The sequence below is a fragment of the Bufo bufo genome, chromosome 3, assembly GCF_905171765.1.
Source record: "Bufo bufo chromosome 3, aBufBuf1.1, whole genome shotgun sequence".
Classification (NCBI taxonomy): Eukaryota; Metazoa; Chordata; class Amphibia; order Anura; family Bufonidae; genus Bufo; species Bufo bufo.
Genome location: NC_053391.1, coordinates 617880322 through 617895341, shown reverse-complemented (window position 1 = coordinate 617895341; position 15020 = coordinate 617880322). Strand labels below are relative to the sequence as shown.

Genomic DNA, 15020 nt, shown 5'->3' with positions numbered 1-15020 from the left:
TCGTTTGAAAACTGTAGAATATTTTTCGTGGGATAACCCCTTTAAAATAAGCTGGGGGAGGTTTATCAAAAGTGTGGAAAAATTGCTTAGTTACCCATAGCAACCAATCAGATACCACCTTTTCCAAAAATGAAAGGTAGAATCTGATTGGTTGCTATGGGTAACTAAGCCATTTTTCCCTTTTAAGGTTTTTATAAATCAGGAATGTTCATAAAGAACGTGTCAGTAGTAAATGTGGAAATGCACATACTACTAGCAATTTGCTGGTACAAGAAGAAAGTGCATGTAATACCTTGCCCAAATCCCTGTCCTAATGTCTTCACATCCCTAAGGGCTCTCATTTTTGTGTTCTTTTCAGACACTTTCGAGATCTTATCCTAACACTTGACCTTATCTGTTCTGTATGATACTACTGCACTTGTTTTAATGCACTCTATTACTGAATGTCTATCCGGGTTAGCTTCGATAGTACAAGAGAATATGCTATACACCTTTATAGTATAATCAGCATAAATCAGCTAAATAGAGAACAAAGGTCGGAATTTACTTTTAAATGGGTCCTCCAGACTCCTGATATTGATGACCTATCTTCAGGATAGGTCACTACTATCCGATCAGCTGTTCCCTTCAAACCCCAACACTGGAACCATCACTTTAAATAGAACATAAAGCACAGCTCCGTTCAAAGTGTGGTGGGTTACTCATTCACATCAGTGGAACATGAACTGCAGTACCCAGCACGACCACTACACTTTGAACGGAGCTGTTTTTCCTGTTCCATTCAGAGGCTGCAGGGAACAGCTGATTGGTAGGGGTGCAGGTTGTCGGATCATTACTGATCACATATTACTGGCCTATCCTGAGGACAGACCATCAATGCCAGAACCCTGGAAAGCCCCTTTAATATCTTCTCCAACTCAAAAGATCAGCTCTCAATAGTTCACGTTTCTGTGAAATTCGACTCCACATCAAGCTCCATATACAGTACACAATCCGCATCGATATCATATCCTAGTCCCATCCATGTTCCTCATGACAGTGCTGACCAGTGGGCGCTGAAGAACTGAAGTGTTATCACCTGTACCTAAAGAAACATGTCGGCTTCTCTACAGATACTATTTTCTATCCCCTGAAGAACACACTAGAAATCTCCCTTAAAGATATACCCCAAATAATGGACCTTCTGAACGTGTAATCACATATCATACAGTACTTATCACTGTGCTCTGTGATAACCCATGTCATGTAGGAAGTAATGGTAACCCCATCAAGTGATACTATAAAGGGTAAAACTACTGCCACTGCAAAACCCCAAAAAATGCTGCAAAATGTTCTCATAATTAAAGGTGTGACTGTAACAACACTTAAAGGGCATGTGTCACCAGAAAATGACCTATTGTTTAAATCCCGTTTTTATGTTTAACTTATTTTTGAAGAATTGTTGGTAGTTATGTTTAAATTTTCCATGTCAATATCTATATTTAAACGAAAACCATAAAATCCTTCAGTTTTCGCACTGGCGCCACTTCTTGGTCTGTACAGATTACTTCACTGCAGTTATCTGCTTATCTGTCATTCTAACCCTGCCTGTAATGATATCACCTCTGTGTACAGATAAGACAGGATCCACCATTCACAATAGGTGATTGTACAAGGAAAGAATAGATACGTTTGGACAATGACCTCTGCACAGGTCACAGAGCATGTCTAGAAAACTCTCCCATAGAAGTCAATGGGGTCCCCTCCTGACCATTGTGTCTATTAGTGATGAGCGGCGGGGGCAATATTCGAAGTCGCGATATTTTGCGAATATTCGTCATATATTCGTGAATTCGAGATAATTTTCTTGATTGCGAAAATCAGCACTGTAATATGCGCGTATTGCGCGCGCAATACAGGGGTGGGTCACTGTTATTACATTGTTCAAGCTGCTAGAAGTTTCCAGAGACTGGAGAAAATGGTTGGCACGGCAGAACATTACAATAGCTTTATATGCAGATAGAGTGCTCCAATATATTCGCTATTGCGCAAATCGGCACTAATGATGCGCATATTTTTGTGTAATACGTGTTGTGAACTTGTGACATCACAGCACTATGTATGTAGCATGTATGTATGGACAGCAGAACCTATCAGGTACACTATATCAGGATATAACCTACACTGACTATCTCCCAGTAACTATCTGTATTATATATATATATATATATATATATATATATATATATATATATATATATATATATATATATATATATATAAGCTAACTAACTATCTAATGTAATTAAACAGTAAAGCACAGAGCACAGCAATGTCACTGCTCTCTCTCAGATCTGCAAAAAACTACAGAAAATGGCTGCTGGGGAGGTTCTTATATAGTAAGGGGTGGGCAACTTTCCTATTGGTTGCTAGGGATGTTGCTAAGCTCTGACAGACATTACAGCCTTCTCATTGGCCCACAAGCAATGAAGGAGGTTACTGATGAAAAAAATCTAGAATATTCGAAATTACGAATATATAGCACTATATTCTAAATATTCGTGAATTTTCGAAGTGGCGATATTCGCGATTAAGATTTGCGATTCTATGCCTATGGGGCTGCCGTAGCGCAATTTTCTTAATGCTGTGTAAATGCTGTTAGGAACGGCTCGGGTAAGATGGCCGACCCCCATAATCATGTTCAGGAAATAAAATTAAAAATCTACAATCAGAAAATACTGCGAGCCCAGAACTACGGACGTGTAAATGGACCTTTAATGTTCAGTGTGAGAACTGCAGGATTTTAGTTACCTGCTCCCAGTTGCCCCAGGTGGCTCCCGAACATCCAGTCCCTGCCTGTAAACTTCCTGCACAGATGGGGTCACATTGCAGCCAATGACTGGCTTCAGCAGTGACGCGTGCCCGAGTGGTATGTGACCCAGTGGTGATTCCGTATTTCCGTTCCGCTGAAAGATAGAACTTGTCCTATTATTGCCTGCAAATAACGATCCGTGTCTCCATTCAAGTCAATGGGTCCGCAAAAAAAACGGAATGCATCCGTATGTCTTCCGTATCCGTTCCGTTTTTGCGGAACCATCTATTGAAAATTTGATGCCCAGCCCAATTTTCTATGTACTTACTGTTTAAACATTATTGTATGCTTCCGTTTCCGATTCGCAAAAAAACAGATCACAAATGGGAACCAAACGAAACGGAAACACTACTGAAACAAAAAAAACAGAAAAACTGATCCGTTTAAAGCGGACCGCAAAACCATATGGTCCTGTGCAAGATGCCTTATACTTACACTAATTAAAATCAGCCTATGGGGCAGACAGGCTGGTCAGGGGTGCGAGACCAACAGGAGTCAGCCTCACCTCCAGTACAAACTGCAAAGAAAAAAGGGTGTCAGTCAGCACATCCCAAAGCGCAGGGGAACGTTGCTATGGCTAGAAACACAAAGAAAAAAGCAGCACTCCCTGAATTTTACGGTGGCCGTTATGGCTGTATTTGCCAAGAATCTCAAATTTACTAAATAAGAGTAGCATTAGCACCAGAATACTTTTTAAGTACTTTTTTCGGTTTGAAGAGTGCTGTTGCACAGTATTTTTTCTTTGTGTTTCTAGCCATGGCGGCGTGCACCTGCGCATTGGGATGTGCTGACTGACCCCCTTTTTTCTTTACGAGAAAACAGACACACGCGAACGCCATACAGAAGTCCACATGTAAATCAGAATGGCCATCTGGATCAGACCTAAGTCTTCACGTACACGACCATATTTTTCTCTGTGTGCTAGCCACATTTTTTGCAGATAGCACACTGACCCATTCATTTCTATGGGGTCATGCACAACAGTGTTTTTTTGTGGATCCGTTTTCCATTCCCCAAATTAGAAAGCAGGTCCTATTCTTGTCTGTATTGTGGACGAGAACAGACCCTTCTATTGATAGGAGTGAGAAAAATACACAATGCAGATGGATATGTTTTTTGCAGACTGAAAATACGACATGGCTGTGTGCATGATGCCTTATGCCGACCTTCTTTACTATTACCTTCTAAGGCTAAACTTTTACATAGAAAGGCACAGAAACAACTAAGGCGCCATTGCTAAAACTCTGGATTGAATTGTCCCCAAAAAAATGCCAAAAATAATAAATTATAAATCTGGTGTAACTTGAAACTTCTAGGACCCAAATGCAAAATCGGTAACTTCTAGGACCAATGCAAAATCGGTAATTTCTAGGACCAATGCAAAATCTGTAACTTCTAGGACCAATGCAAAATCTGGAACTTCTAGGATCCAATGCAAAAATCGGTAACTGGGCTCACCAGCTTGTACGTGCCATGAATAGAACTAGTGGCCAGTCACATGATTGAAAATTTTGGCAACTACAACGAGGAAATAGATCAATCAATTATTTGCTTTTGATTTGTCCATAGTAGACATCAAATTTGTCAAAATTCATGTGATCTATCCCTACGGCAGGCAAATTGATTTGTATTAGTTATATGTGAACCGTATGAACCCACGTACTTGTCTATACCTATAGCTCAGCACAGGATGGAATGCTAAGTACAGTTGGGGTATAGATTATGACGGCACATCTGATATACATATATACTGTATATACTGCTACACTCGGCAATGAAACACACCATCCGCAACTCTGCATGAGAACTGGTCGCTTCAGATCAGCTGGTGGCCCATTCATGGGAAAAGCAGTAGAGCAGAAGAGACCTCACACATGGTAAGTCTGTGGACCAAGCCTCTAGCAAATAACCTTCACCCCAACATCCTCAAGAGGATAAACTACAGAGGTCCTGATACCACTCCTCTTCTTCAGCAGAACAAAGTAAAAAAGTAAATCTGAGAGTAAACATAGAAGCAATGCAACTCCACAAGATCCGAACGTCTGTTCTTATTCCCATGAAGGAGATAATCCCCACGCTGCTGCAAAGGTTCACTGATTTTACTGAACTACTGTACAGAGAGGAAGGGGGCGACCGGACATTCAGCGCTACGCAGTGCACAAGGGGACTGTGCACCTCTTAGTCAGTTACAATACTCCTTAAAGGGGTTGTGTCACTTCAGTAAACGGCAATTATCATGTAGACAAAGTGAATATAAGGCCTCTTTCACACTTGCGTTGTCCGGATCCGTCGTGCACTCCATTTGCCGGAAGTGCCCGCCGGATCCGTAACACCGCAAGTGAACTGAAAGCATTTGAAGACGGATCCGTCTTCAAAATGCGTGGCACCCAGGACGCTATTAAAGTCCTGGCTGCCATAGTAGTAGTGGGGAGCGGGGGAGCGGTATACTTACAGTCCGTGCGGCTCCCGGGGCACTCCAGAATGACGTCAGAGCGCCCCATGCGCGTGGGGCGCCCTGACGTCACTCTGAAGCGCCCCGGGAGCCGCACGGACGGTAAGTATACTGCTCCCCCGCTCCCCACTACACTTTACCATGGCTGCCAGGACTTTAGCGTCCTGGCAGCCATGGTAACCATTCAGAAAAAGCTAAACGTCGGATCCGGTAATGCGCCGAAACGACGTTTAGCTTAAGGCCGGATCCGGATTAATGCCTTTCAATGGGCATTAATTCCGGATCCGGCCTTGCGGCAAGTGTTCAGGATTTTTGACCGGAGCAAAAAGCGCAGCATGCTGCGGTACTTTCTCCGGCCAAAAAACGTTCCATTCCGGAACTGAAGACATCCTGATGCATCCTGAACGGATTTATCTCCATTCAGAATGCATGGGGATAAGCCTGATCAGGATTCTTCCGGCATAGAGCCCCGACGATGGAACTCTATGCCGGAACACAAGAACGCAAGTGTGAAAGAGCCGTTAGGTAGTTGCTAATGTATTGTGATTGTCCATTTTGCTTCCTTTGCTGGCTTGATCCATTTTAACATCATATCATACACTGCTCGTTTCAAGGGGTTACGACCACCACTGCAGTGCAGATACGAGGTGGCCTGAATAGGAGCCGCTGCGCATGTGTGCCTATGTGCGCTCATACAGTTCCGGTCAATATTTTTTTTTCTATAGTGTGCAAGCACGACCACTGCTGCCGGATTTCATGCGGGTCGTAACCATGGAAACAAGCAGTGTATAATGTGATGGAAAAATGAATCCAGCCAGCAAAGGAGGCAATATGGAGAATCACAGTACATTGTGCATTGTATTAACTTTCTCTACATGATAAATCCCATTTGCTGAAGTGAGACAACCCCTTTAAGTACAGGGCCTACACAATCATATTAAAAATGCAACCAAATACAATTTTATTAGCCCAAATTATCTGTATCATTACTATACTGTTTACATAATACGGATGAAATAATACACATGTCCATCAAGTTCATCCAAGGGATGGGAGAGGTAATGGATGAAGGCAAGGGCTGTGGGTAAATGTTGCTTTCCATTATTGATCCAGGAGAAAGTAAAAACTCTGTAAGACATGAGACAATCTGGCTTAAAAAGGAAAAATATCTCTCCTGACGCCAAGAGGCTATTGGACTGGATCAACAATCAGACAAGGATTCTACATATTTCCATAATAGTTAATGCTAATTTGTTCTAAGCCTCTTTTGAAGCCATCACCTATTCCTGCTGTGTCAAGCTCCCGAGGTGGTGGCAGGGAGGTGGGGGGGATGTCCATGAATTTTGATAGTAGAGGGCCCAGCTCCCTCCCAGTCTGCCCTTGGTCCACCACCAACATCTGCTTTTCAAAAGGCAGGAGGAATATGTAGAAGCTGATGAGGCTCATCTCCTATATTCGTATATATTTGACCACCAAACATGTTTCCTTATATGCCTTGGACGCTCAATGAATACCCAATGCCACAACTCTGCACCCAATATGATTAGGTATTAAGAGTTGAACTATAACAACCTTCTAAACTTGAGCACATCTGAGTCAGTCGATGACAAATGAAGACTATCAAAAGTGGAAATTGACAATATGGAGAAAATTGTGAATAAGAAACGGATGCATATGTTTATGAAAAACCCAAGTCGCAAATATCCATGCAAGCATAAGTCAAGAATCACCATCTAACTCACCTCCCAGAAACTGTATCCCACCAGCCACTCTTCCAACAGTCCTGGAGATAAGCTCAGAGACACAGCATCCCATGATGGTGGTCAATGCCACCAGAAGAAGAAGACCACATCCAAGTCCAGTAACCACTGTACAGATTCGCCACTCAGGGCTTGGAATGGCTTGGAAGGAGGCATAGCGTCCGCACTGTTCCACCATGACTGTGGTCTGCAGGCTCTCATCTCGCACAGGGTAAGAACATCTCCGGAAAGTACCGAATGACACCGGCTTATCCAACTGAGAGCCCAAAAGCCAATATGGCATGAAAAAGCCCACGCAAGACGCTCCAGCACACAAGAAGGACAGCAGTGCCCAGATCACCCCGGTACATGTCAAACTCGATGCCATGATGCCCAGCCAAGAAGATAAACCTCATCAAAGGTTAAAAGGGAGCTGAAAACAAGTAAGGTTATCCCAGAGAAAATAACGTGTTGAGCAATTCTCACACAGAAGGTAATCCTGTACGGTTCAATTTCCAGAGGTTGAAGTCAATACTTTTTCCGCTAAGGGATTCCTGAGGAAGGAGCAAAACAAACATAATTATTAGTAGGAAAGCAAATAAAACCAGACGCAGTCGATAAGAAAAGTTATTTTCGTGTCAAGTCATGTTTATCTATGATAATAAAGAAGTGCATTATGTTAATGGTTCATTCCATGCCATATTAAAAAACACCATTATCGGGTTCAGTTTTCTCATTATATTGAATTTATCAGCTCTGTGTTGAAGAGGGGAAAGAACGACTGAACTCCCCGTTCAATCAGTGAATTTAATTTAGTGACACAAACGAGTGGCCGTCTTGGGATATTGAGCAGGGGCACAATGCCGGACAAGCATCCCCGAAAGAATGCAGAGACCTTTAAAAGGACTCTTTGTTAGAAAGGGTTCATCCGTACCACAAATAACCAAAAGGCAAAAAGTGGGCAAAAAACATAAGAAGCCGATTCTTTCTGTGCAGCCAAGGATTAGAGAATAGTGCTCGGTAATCATTTTACTGGAAATAGCTGATTTATTAACCGGTCTGATCCCATTCAGAACACAAGCGTCCTATTGAGCCCTCCTGAAATCATTCTATAACCATTAATGAACTGACGTTCTTAAATCATCAGGGTCAATAGAAATGTATTTCATCCATTCATTGTGCCAGATCAAAGACCTTAAAAAGGTTTTCTGATCCCTAAAAAATTATTTTTAAGTTGCTCTAAATGTAAAAAATATACTTACGTTTTAAAGAAAATGTAGAAAATACTCAAAAAGGCAATTTCCCCAGCAATCTCCTCTCCTTTGATCCTATTCCTTTTACAAAGAAAACTCTAAGAAATAGCTAAAGAATTCTTTTATGTGTCCCAAAAAAACATTTTCTCCCTCCTCCTCACCGACCTGTGTCTGGCTGCAGAAGGATCCCTCCCACATCCCACTGTCTACCCCTCCCCCGGGCTAAGTCCCACCTCTCATCCACCTCCTGAAAATGGAAGTGATAAAACGTGAATTGATTTTGTTTCAGGAACTACAGAAGATTTTTGTACATTAATTTTGGAGATTTTTTTTTTTCATCTCCTGTTTACTTGTATCATTCATTTATAGGTTTAGTGTTCCAATAAAAGGAGTCTGCCAGCAGTTTTGACCATGCTAAACTGATGACAGCCCTAGGCAGGCGCTGGGGAGAGCAGTACAAATATACCGTTTGTGGAGCTTTTCTCATTAGTAGTGTGAATATGAAGCTTTATTCTGCTAGGTTCTGCCCCTAGAAGTGGAGTTTCACTGTGAAGTGTTCTCTGCATTGAGTTGCTCCACAGCTCCTGCCCTCTGCTATGAGTGACAGCTGGAGTGATCTCCTGGTTGGACGCTACAGCTGTCACTCAGAGCAGAGGGGTGGGGCTGTGAAGCAGCTCAATGTATACAGCACTTTACAGTGAAACTCTGTTTCCAGTGAACTACCAGGAGCAGGACCTAGCAGAATAAAACTTCATATTCACACTACTAATGGGAAAACATCCACAAACAGTATGGGGGTCATTTACTAATTTAAAATACGTATTTCAGGCGCAAATGGCGGCGCAACGCCAGATCTAAAATTGTGGGCATGGTGCGGGCAGGGAAGGGGACACGTCGGCAGACCTGTCTCATTCATCATTTTCTACACCTGGTTTAGGCGTAGAAAATGGTCTAAATGTAAGACAGCTCGGAAGCCGTCTTACATTTAGAACTGGCGCTGGATGCGCCAAAGTCATGGAAAGGCCTGCGCCTCTTCATAACTTTGGCGGGTCCTCCGCCAGCTTAGGGCTTTATTAAAACCGGCATCTAAAACAATGGTCTTAATAAATGTGCCCCTATGTTTGTACTGCTCTCCTCCTCCCCTTCCCAGTGCTATCAGTAGTTTAGCATGGTCAAAACTGCTGGCAGATACCAATTAATGGAATCACACTACTTTTGATGAGAAAAGCCCTGATCTCCATGGCCCCTAACAAGTGCTGTCAGCAGTTAAGCATAGTCAAAACTACCGACAGACTCCCTTTAAAGTCGGTGAGGCTTTCATGCTGTCATTCACCAGGGTCCACGGTTGCTGACTTTTATCAATGACGCGTTGTCCAGCACCACATAATGGCGGCAGTCAATTGATGGCAGCAGTGGTGACCTGTCAGCTACACGGTGACAAAAAATGCAAGGAAAGAGGGCACTTAGACTGTATAGTGGAAACTATAACCTGTTAAAGAGATACATCACAATGGACACATTGGCGGGTGTCCAGGATTAAAGGGGTTGGCCAGCAGTAATATATGGCTCACAGTGGGTTATACACGAAAAATAAGCTCCCCGCTCCCTGGTCCCAGCTCGACAGGCGGGATCTTCCTCCTGGCTGAGGAGACATCTCCAGGCATTTCCTCAATGTCGAGCTAATCCCAGGAAGTGCAGAGCAGCAGGGACCTAATAAGCACTGAAACAGCAGTGTTGGGGATCAGTAGGGGCGATTAGGGCTTCTTTTTTTAATCATTAAATGAGTTGTCCCGTTTAATTATAATGTAATATTCTACGTTTTTTAAACCAGCTCCTGGATCAGAATACTTTTGTAATTGCATGTAATTAAAAATTCATTATAGCCACTGACTTATTCACTGAAATCCATCTGTATGGCGCCACCTGCTGTTTGCTCTTGTTATAATTTCTCTGTCCTGCTCGCCGAGATGGACGCACATGCTCAGTTCCATCCTTCAACTGGCAGCAGCTGAGAAAGGACGCCCCCCTAAGCTGCCTTTGTACAGGTACTGTGCTGGTTCTAGCTTTGTTAGATTATGTATGATTTTCATTTTTTACATTAATCATGGGACACCTCAGTTAACCCATTGTGAGCCACATAAAAAAAAAATAATAATAATACTGCTGGACAACCCCTTTAAGAATCCACCAAGAAACCACAAATCCTCAAAGAAGGCGTTCAAGCAGAGATTTTACAGAAGATCAGTCGCATAGCTGCAGGCAGCATGTTCTAGAGAAGGAGCAGCCGGCCGAACAATGCATCATTTTGTAGGAGAAGTAGGGATTTGGGGGGTACTTAGAGGCAGAGCTTGTTCACAGCTCATCTGCATCCCTTACTCCGTGGGAGAAGTATACATTGTGATTTGACACTGCCGTTACTATAAATCTATACTGTCCCCGATCTGAATGGACCTTTGCTTATTAGAGGGTCGTCACTGAGTAAGAAATGGGCAGGCAGTCCTCCAAAAAACTCTGAAAAAGCCTCGCACATTTCTTTGGCCTCCACGAACCTCATCACAACTTGCCAACAATTCCAACAAGAATTTGCAGCAGCAAAAAGCCTTGGCAGTGTGTGCACCCTGTCCACAGAGGTGCCGGGGGCTCCCCTCCGGCCACGGCCCCCTATATCACCTCTCAGGAACTGAAGTTTACATAGATAAGCAAGACTGGAATGAAAGCTCCTTGTCATACAAATAAGATGCATGTGGTTCTGCGTGACTCCTTCACTGCCGTCTTCAGGATTTCAATAGAGACTATTGTCTATAGACCGGACGCCCCGCGGCAATTTCATTTCACAATTTACATTATTTCCAACTTGGGACGGTGTAAACGTAGACTAGACGGTCTAAAACTGTGCCAGATGGATCACAGTGGCTGATGGATGATAAATCTGCCGTCTAAGGCTATATTCACACAATATGTCAATAAACTGTCATTTTTTCATGGGCGTTTTGCATTCGTTTTTAACGACTGTTAAAGGGGTTTTCCGGTTATACAGAGTTATCCCCTATCCAAAAGATAGAGGAAAACTATTAGATCGGTGGTAGTCCCCACCGATCAGTACCCTGTGGAGCCCCCCAAAATAGCACCCGGCTATCTCCCACAGTAATGAATAGAGTGGCAGTGCGCGTGCCTGACTGGCTCCACAGGGTACGGGCCCTCGTTTTCCTGATCGGTGGGGCTCCCTCTGATCTGTTATCCTCTATCCTGTGGATAACTTTATATAACTGGAATACCCCTTAAAAATGGGCGCTAAAAATGGATGAATTTCATTGGCAGTGCCCTCAAAATATATTATGCCCCCCACAGTGCCCTCAGTATATGTAATGCCCCTTTGTAGTGCCCTCAGTATAAATAATGCCCACCATATTGCCCCTAGTATCTATAATGGCTCCCCTGTAGTGTCCCCAGTGTCTATAATGTGCCCTCTGTATATAACATGCCGCCCATCATGACCCTATATGTAAATTGCCCCCATATTATATAATGCCTTCCACCACATCACCAGCAAACTTTAAAAAAATTAAATACGTTTCCACAGGTAATCCCGGGAACACTCGCTGCCCACTGGAGGCAGCAGGACCTGATCATGAGATCCATCCCTAATCCACTTGTCACTGGACCCTGGAAATCCAAACCATCACGCAATGGCGCATACAAATGTGTGAGACAATTTAAAGGGGTTCTCTGGGAATTTCATATTGATGGCTGATCCTCAGGAAATTATCCTAGAATGCATCATTCTGATAAAGGACACCTCTAGAAGTCTCAGCGCCTGCCATTCTGGGCATCCGATTTTGCCATCCATGTGCCACTACTGCACAGCATAAAAATGTGGAGAAATGTCCCACCAGGAGGATCGATCCTGGCCACGAAATTCACATCCAAGGAATGATAGTAAAATGTACAAAGTGATGAGATCGTGACTTTCAGTGATCATAAGGTGCAAAGAGGGAAAGAGAACCGTCTCGCTAGCGCCACCTTCTGGAAGCGGCTCCCTATGAGTCAAAGTCTGACTTTTTACGGATATTTGGCTAATTTTCCTGATTTTTATTTATGTTACTCGCTTATATGGCACCAGCACTTTACAGACATTATCATCAATCTTTCCCCGATGGGGCTCACAGTCTAAGTTCCCTATCAGTATGTCTTTGGGGTGTGGGAGGAAACCTACATGTCCTAAGGCTCATAGGGAGCCACTTCCAAAAGGTGGCGCTAGTGAGATGGTTCTATTTCCCTGGGAGCTCTCTCTTTTGCATATTATTTTCCCATGGGGCATTGCCACTAAGCCCCCATACATAGCAGGTCTCCGGTCACAATACGTTATCACCAATTCACAGGATAGGGCATAACTATCAGATCCTGACGCTTGGATGCTCACTGATTACAAGAATGGGGGTCCCGTACCGCGTGCAGCCCCCCAAAATGAACGGAACGGCTGGTCGGGCATACATGTGGCTGCTCTATTCATTTTAATGGGAATTCTGGCCGCTCCATTCATTTCAGGGGGCTTCAGGCGGTATCGGGCCCCAGTTCTTGCGATGGGTGGGGGTCCCAGAGGTAGGACCCCCACTGATCTAATAGTGATCCCGTATCCTGTAGATAACAATGTAACTGGAATACCCCTTTAGGGCCCATGCACACAACTGTATGTATTTTGTGGTCCGCAAAAAACGGATCCGCAAAAAATACGGATGACATCCGTGTGCATTCCGTATTTTACAGAACGGAACAGCTGGCCCCTAATAGAACAGTCCTATCCTTGTCCAGGACATGTTCTATTTTTTTGCGGAACGGAAATACGGACATACGGAAAGGGAATGCACAAGGAGTAAGGCCTCATGTACACGACCGTTGTTTTGCTCCGCATCCGAGCCGCAGGCGGACCCATTCACTTCAATGGGGCCGCAAAAGATGCGGACAGCACTCCGTGTGCTTCCTGCATCAGTTGCTCGGTTCCGTGGTCCGCAAAAAAAATATAACCTGTCCTATTCTTGTCCGTTTTGCGGACAAGAATAGGCAGTTATATCAATGGCTGTCCGTGCCGTTCCGCAAATTGCGGAAAGCACACGGACGCCATCCGTGTTTTGCGGATCCGCAATTTGTGGACCACAAAACACACAACGGTCGTGTGCATGAGGCCTAACTTCCGATTTTTATGCGGACCTACTGAAGTGAATGGTTCCGCATACGGTCCGCAAAAAAAAACGGAACGAACATGGAAAGAAAATACGCTTGTGTGCAAGAGGCCTTATTAAAAATACAGAGAATAACAGGAAATAAATAACATATTAATAATAATATAGTCACATGACCTGATATTAGAGATATCTGGAACCTTGTAACCTGAAGAGCAGCGCCGCCGCTCACTCCCCCTCCCACCCCTCACTTGCTCTCTGGTATCAGCTGCTTCTGCACAGGATCAGTCAGTGGGGACACAAGCTCAGCATCACTGAGAAATCCCAGGAAGCGGCAGTAACCCCTTCAGCGCTGGAGGATGCCCCTGCATATGACAGGGGGCCGCCCCCCACACCGGGTCCAAGGCTGGGGTACTCTATAGATCACGGTCCAGGGTCTGGGGGCACAGGGCATATAGCAGGGGCTGTACTGCCAGATCACTTCACTATACATCCAATTATAAGTCTGTCCCCCCATCCATCCATTAAATTGAGGGGCCACAGATACAAATATAAGGGGGGGGGGGGCAATGACTGTTTGCATGCAGGACAACACTGAAAAGTATTAGAGAAAGTCTGAGCAGAGAGTGGGGTCCACTAGATGAGCCTCATTTACTCCTCCTGGAAAATCCCTTTAAGTGCACTGTACTCGGGACCTCCAGATGTGGAGCGACTGCTGCAGTCACAGGGGCTCGGGGCTCCGGTTCTAGGACAAGTCCAGGCAGTAAACTTCAGCCCCTCCGCAGAACTTACCCCAGAGATGCTGCATCTCCCCTCCTCCTCCCGGCGCTGGAGACCCACAGTATCCCGTCTGCTCAGCAGCGTACAGCGCCGAGCTCACCGCCAGCCCGTGTAAGGTGTAAGCCGGGGCCGCTCACTCCGCCGCTCTCCCCGCGGTCCGCACACTCAGCCCGGACACAGGAAATCTCAGTCCTACATTCCCAGAGCCGAGGAGACGGGAGGGGGCGGGGCTGACGGTGTCACACTCACAGGGGAAGCGTCAATCACCCGAGACCCCGCCCCCGCCCCGCCCACCAGAGGCTGAGGAGAGGGAGAGAGATGCTGAGCGCCGCTCCTGGTACTGTGAGTGATGGAAGGTATTATATACTGTGTATACGGTGTAGTACTGTATGTGGTCACCTGTATATACTGTGTATACTGTATAGTACTGTATGTGATCACCTGTATATACTGTGTATACTGTATAGTACTGTATGTGATCACCTGTATATACTGTATAGTACTGTATGTGATCACCTGTATATACTGTGTATAGTACTGTATGTGATCACCTGTATATACTGTGTATACTGTATAGTACTGTATGTGATCACCTGTATATACTGTGTAGTACTGTATGTGATCACCTGTATATACTGTGTATACGGTGTAGTACTGTATGTGGTCACCTGTATATACTGTGTATACTGTGTAGTACTGTATGTGACCACCTGTGTATACTGTATAGTACTGTATGTGATCTACTGTATAGTACTGTATGTGATCACC

The 15020-nt window shown here is 44.4% G+C and overlaps 1 protein-coding gene across 1 annotated transcript in view; it reads right to left on the bottom strand.

The window, feature by feature from the left end:
* LHFPL6 (LHFPL tetraspan subfamily member 6) overlaps window positions 1-14479 on the bottom strand; it is a 172112-nt gene extending 157633 nt beyond the window's left edge. Inside the window, exons 1-2 of the mRNA XM_040426088.1 lie at window positions 14265-14479; window positions 7046-7596 (exon numbers count right to left, since the gene is read on the bottom strand). Coding sequence (XP_040282022.1) covers window positions 7046-7430 — 385 coding nt within the window. The 5' untranslated portion in view covers window positions 7431-7596; window positions 14265-14479. The remainder of the gene's footprint in view (window positions 1-7045; window positions 7597-14264) is intronic.
* Window positions 14480-15020: the final 541 nt, after the last annotated feature.